We start from the raw sequence: 5,506 nt of genomic DNA, 5'->3' as shown, positions 1-5,506 counted from the left end.
AATTTGGATTAGTAAGGTTTTTTTAGACTAAACTGTATCTGCTTCATTTATGGCAATTATGTACCACAAATCCATCCATTATAACATTTATCTACACAAGGGAGTTTTTTTAATTTTCACAAAAGGATCAACTGCTGAACAAGAAAACAGATAATACTCCGGCACGGATCATTCTCCTAATTTCATATAAATGTAAAGCAAAAAAAAAAAAATGTCATGAGAAGTGTTTTACTTACTCAAATTTTACAAAAATAAAAATAAGGTAACTGATGACAGCTAAAGAAGCAAGTACGGGTGATTCAAAATACAACACGTGTGTTCTCTTCTGCAACAATATACAAGCCAACGAAAGAGAAAAGTATCCGTTCACAATAAACCTTACCTGTAACCACTTATGCGTGATCCTGGCCATTGTGAGAGTTAGAAGAGTAACACAAGGTTGATGGGTGAGCGGATGATCAGCAGATCCAAATATTTCTACAATCATTTCCAACAACCCCACAGACAAAGGCCATTCTTTCCATGATATATCTTCTTCTCCTTCTGGAAGGGATGACAAAATATTTGTTAATTTGTTACCATATTAAACTACACGGTATCATTATCATGGATTAACCAAAATGAGACCATTATCAGTAAAACAGAATGCTGGAAGTCCAGGGGTTCCAATGGGGAAAGCAGTCAAGTACCGAAAAAGACATACAACAGATAATAAAATACATAGAAAAAAAAATAACCTATGAGATAAGTTCTAAATGGAACTGCTCAACAACAATTCATTGGCACCCATTCTGAATGTGTGAAGTTCCAATAATTCAACTAAGTGATGTCATTATGGATCCACAATCAACTAATTAGAAGGGAAGTCTGCAAACCACCTCATTCTCCAAATGGCAATGAATGGAAGAGAATGGACCTCATTACAAGTTTCATATCCTTTCCTTAAAATTAAAGTTCCTATAACACTGAGAAGACCTCTTGGTCCACAGACTGGATAAGAGGTGGTGCTGAGACAAAAATACAACTAGGATATTCTCACCAGTCATCAATGGCCATACACTGACTTAGAAAGGAAAATTTTTTAGAATTTTATTCTGTTGGTGTACACCTCTTGGCCTGCAATCATAGTATAAAATTTAGCTATACTTGGTGGGACATACAAATTACACGAGACTGTTCCTTGACAAGTAATTTCAATGTCCTCAAATTCTAAAAAATTATAAACTGATATCCTAAAGCAATGGAAAATAATGCAAAGGTTATATGATTCCACACAGTATTAAAACCAGCTGCAGTCTTGTCTTCCTAGGTAACGTACATCTTATTATACTTCCAAAAAAAAAGCCCTGTTTCATCCATGTCCAGTATTTGGATGGGACTGTAACCACCATCATAACTCTTCTGGCTCTCTCAAAACATCTTGGTATCCTCTTCATTAGCACTCAAGAACTTATTTAGTGGGGTTAAAAAACACATATCACTGAATTCTCAAGGCCTATTAGCAACCATAAATTATAGCAAATGTCCCCATGTGAACTGGTCCTCCGACTCTATCCTTGGGATAGGTGTACACAATTAGGACATTCATTAATTCCTAAAAAAGAATGCTGGTCCAACTCTTATTCATCTTCTGCGCCCAGATTAAAGAACCTCTTTATCTCAATGACTAGGTAGTGTATTTTGACAATTCATTTGGGACAGCCTGAGCAACCACAAGAGCAGTACCTGTCTTCGGCAAGACCTTAGTGGTGATAGGTGGTTATGTCTTGCATTAGAAGACGAAAGATTGCAGGATGGGAGAAATAATATCCCGAGTCGTAGATTTGTTTATTCCAAGCAGCAAAAGGTAAATATGTACAGAGGCTCTGCAGGGCGTGCAGCTTGCACCAAGAGAAGCAAGAAGAATAGCCATGCGCATGTGCGGGGTTCATGATACGGGGCGACACATGCGGATGCGTTCACAATAGGTGATTTTATTAAATACATGGACATGAATTGTACAGCAATTGCATAGTAAAATATCCATTATTCCACACCTCCCCTTCCCCTTTTGTGTTCAAAGAGGTATTTTGAACGTACTAAACAAATTACATATAGATATGTACATTATGTAGGCCTGTTCAATCTTTGGGACCTGCGAGGGGCTTTGGAGGGAATTGATGACTTTTCCATGTCTGGGCTAGGGACCACAGGGAGATCAGAGTTGGGAACTTGACTGGGGCTGGGCAGTGGATATAGGAAGCGACGTAACACTCGACCACTTGGGAGACGGATCTCGTACTCGTGTGATCTTGCACCACCCATGACAATCCCAACTGTGTCCCATCGGTGGGATGTCGGGTCCTGGAGCTCGGACATGTTGGCCCACAATAAGCCTGGGCAAGGGGCAGGCATGAGCATTTGGGTGGGGAGTGGGGAGCGACCACTTGACTGTTGAATACGTCGGCAGTGTATGGCAAATGATGAGCGTGGGTGGATGTGCCTCGGGCTCTGTAGCTGGGTATGGAAATAAGGGTACCCGTTGAGCTGGGGCAAGGCACAAGAGAAAAATAAAACCCACTAAAATCAAAGCACTGACATTACACCGCACTGGCACTACACAAACACTGCATGAACATATCATAAACACCGCACTAGCACTGTAAGATCCATAGGCGACCGAGGGGTAATGGCGGCTGGGTTTGAATGCTGATTCTGGTGTTCCTTGAAAATGCTGAATGGTTTCGTCACTGCGCCATGGTGATAGGTGGTTATGTCTTGCATTAGAAGACGAAACATTGCAGGATGGGAGAAATAATATCCCGAGTCGTAGATTTGTTTATTCCAAGCAGCAAAAGGTAAATATGTACAGAGGCTCTGCAGGGCGTGCAGCTTACGCCAAGAGAAGCAAGAAAAATAGCCATGCGCATGTGCGGGGTTCATGATACAGGGCGACACATGTAGATGCGTTCACAATAGGTGATTTTATTAAATACATGGACATGAATCGTACAGCAATTGCATAGTAAAATATCAATTATTCCACACTTAGAAACAATGGACTGGGGAAATCTGAGTGACTTATCAATACTACTGGTGCCTCATCTATTGTCTTTTCACTACAACTGTCCAGTCCCATTTCAAGCCAAGTTCATGTGCACTTTTTTGGTTAGGAAGCTACAAAACCTGTTTACACCTTTAGTACATATGGCATCCTCAGTGAAAACCGTCCAAAGCAAATTCATTCTAAGAACACAATTAAAGTAGTTATTTTCTATTCTATCTGATTCAAAGACTGCATTTCACCTCATAATATCCTGGAAGTTTTTTTTTTTGAGTGCCTGTGTGTGTTAGTTTACATCTACATAAGGCACTTCATAAATGTTAATGTCACTGCTTGGCTTTTTTTTTTTCTTTCTTTTAGGTAGCTCTAATATGACCATCATACATATCATAAAAGTACACAAGGGAATATTTTATCGGAGCTGATATTTCATCACACGCAGAATGTTCACATTCACAGAAAAAATATTAATATAAAACATTTATACACTAATTCAACATTCGTTATGAGTTTTGTCATAGATGTTGACAACATGACAAGCTATGTACAGGCAGTCCCTGGTTATTGGCGAGGGTTCCGTTCCTGAGGGTGTGCTGCTAAGCAAAAACCACCATTAACTGAAACTTGATGATTTATGGTGCCATAATGGCAATTATGGGCCAACTAGCTATCAGCGCCATAAGCACCCTTATGGCCCCTCTGCTAGGTATTATTATGCCACCATAACTCTATTATTGGTATCTTATGGCGCCGATAATCAGAACTCGGCCCGTTATGGCGCCATAAAACCAGATCGCTGATAACCGGGGACTGCCTGTATTTATAGCACACTTCCCCAATCCTTAAACTGAACGGAAGTAATGTCTGCACGTGTGCATACATGCACAAGCTAGGGGTTATAAATGCACACCTCTGTCTCCTCTGGGTTGTTAATTGGATTGTTTTTCATCTTGTTTACACTGAAAATTATGACAAAACACAATAAAAAAAATGAGAAAATACAGTAAAATTAACGTGAGAACAGTGTAAAATGAAAATATAAAAAGAAGAGTGTGTTATAGGCTTTAATGCATGCAATGACTCTTCTCTCTCTCTATATATCATATCTCTGCTTTTAAGCCAATATCAATCTCTACATACCTGTTTTGTTTTGTGTGTGTTCGTGTGTGTTTCTCAGTGCAGTATCACCTGTTGCCATTTCTTTTACTTTGCTTGATTTACTGTGCAGTACTTCATTACAGGTTTTGTGAGATTGTTACACATATCATAAAAGTATGCAAGAGAATATTTTTTCACTGTTGATATTTCATTACAAGTATTTATAATGCAAATCTGTAAATGTTGGCAATTTATAATTTGCCTCAATTACATCAACCAAAGTGAAGAAGTGTGTGCATATGTACTGTAGGTATATACAGACATGCTTAAGATAATGCAATTATCTGTCCTTCCCTGATGTTTCTTCTCCATAGCTGAAAGCTTAAATGACTGAGGAGTTTGTAGCACATGGTATTATACAAATAATATAAAAGCAAACATGCAAAAAGAGAGAAAACAGCAAATAGGAGAGAACCTGCTGAGATATCTGTTCACGAAAGTGGGAGGAAGCAATGTGGAGTGATACTGACATGAGGGTGGGCTTCCCCCTACCTGTCAATAGTTAATGACCTCATTTGAAAGTTAAGTGGCTGTTCCAGCTCTCGTTCACAAGCTAAATCCTATGTAAGGAACAAAGGTTTGTATTTGTGTAAGAACAAATATTAATTCAATTTAGTATCTAATTTCTTTCTTTCTACCATTGTGTTAAGAGAAGGACATAGAATAAATTAATTCTTTCCACACCACTTTTTAAAAGTTTGAAGGACAATTTTAGGCAATTCTAGCATATCAGAATTGTTTAGATTCCTTACCAGTTATACTATCCTCATGACTGTCTTGCTGTGAAAGAGTGCTTATGTCACAGCCATCTCCTTGTGATCTGGGACCAGGAGGGGGTAGGTGATGGAAAGGGGAGGCAGCAGGATAGGGATAAGAAGAATGGGAGCCACTGCCCATTCCTACATCTCCTCTTCCTACCACAACGGAGTGTTGATGGACTTGCTGTTCCTGTTCAAACTGGTGGCACTGCTGCAGACTGCTCAACTGGGGCAAGAACATGCTTCGACTTTCTCGTGCCTCATAAGCGGTATCTACCAACTCACTCTTACTGCCAATGCCTGATAACTCAAAAGTTAGAGCCTCTTCAATCTGACATTCCTGAAAGAACAAGCAGCAGGGAAGTTATCTTTACCAAAATTAAAGAGTAATTTTACGGGTTAATTGCAATTCTGTAAAATCTGAAGAAAACTCAAAGTAAAAATGACATACCTCTTCCTCTGCAGTAATATCAAGCTTTAATTCATATTCTGCCTTATTGCCACTCGAGAGAAAGGCTGCTAATTTACTCCTTTCACCCAGCACACC

The 5,506-nt window shown here is 39.3% G+C and overlaps 2 protein-coding genes across 2 annotated transcripts in view; one reads left to right on the top strand and one right to left on the bottom strand.

Annotated features, from left to right (window-relative positions):
- The window catches only part of LOC135220521 (uncharacterized), a gene marked incomplete in the record, with an annotated part of 227,576 nt that overhangs the window by 160,876 nt on the left and 61,194 nt on the right, over positions 1 to 5,506 (top strand).
- The window catches only part of LOC135221153 (uncharacterized), a 70,644-nt gene that overhangs the window by 8,286 nt on the left and 56,852 nt on the right, over positions 1 to 5,506 (bottom strand). The window contains exons 4-6 of the mRNA XM_064258978.1: positions 5,411 to 5,506; positions 4,954 to 5,299; positions 237 to 543 (exon numbers count right to left, since the gene is read on the bottom strand). The exon at positions 5,411 to 5,506 is cut by the window's right edge and continues 162 nt beyond it. Of these exons, the coding sequence (XP_064115048.1) occupies positions 237 to 543; positions 4,954 to 5,299; positions 5,411 to 5,506 (749 nt within the window). The remainder of the gene's footprint in view (positions 1 to 236; positions 544 to 4,953; positions 5,300 to 5,410) is intronic.

This window comes from Macrobrachium nipponense, chromosome 2 (assembly GCF_015104395.2).
Source record: "Macrobrachium nipponense isolate FS-2020 chromosome 2, ASM1510439v2, whole genome shotgun sequence".
In the NCBI taxonomy this organism is placed as follows: domain Eukaryota; kingdom Metazoa; phylum Arthropoda; class Malacostraca; order Decapoda; family Palaemonidae; genus Macrobrachium; species Macrobrachium nipponense.
This window is presented reverse-complemented; position numbering and strand designations above follow the sequence as displayed.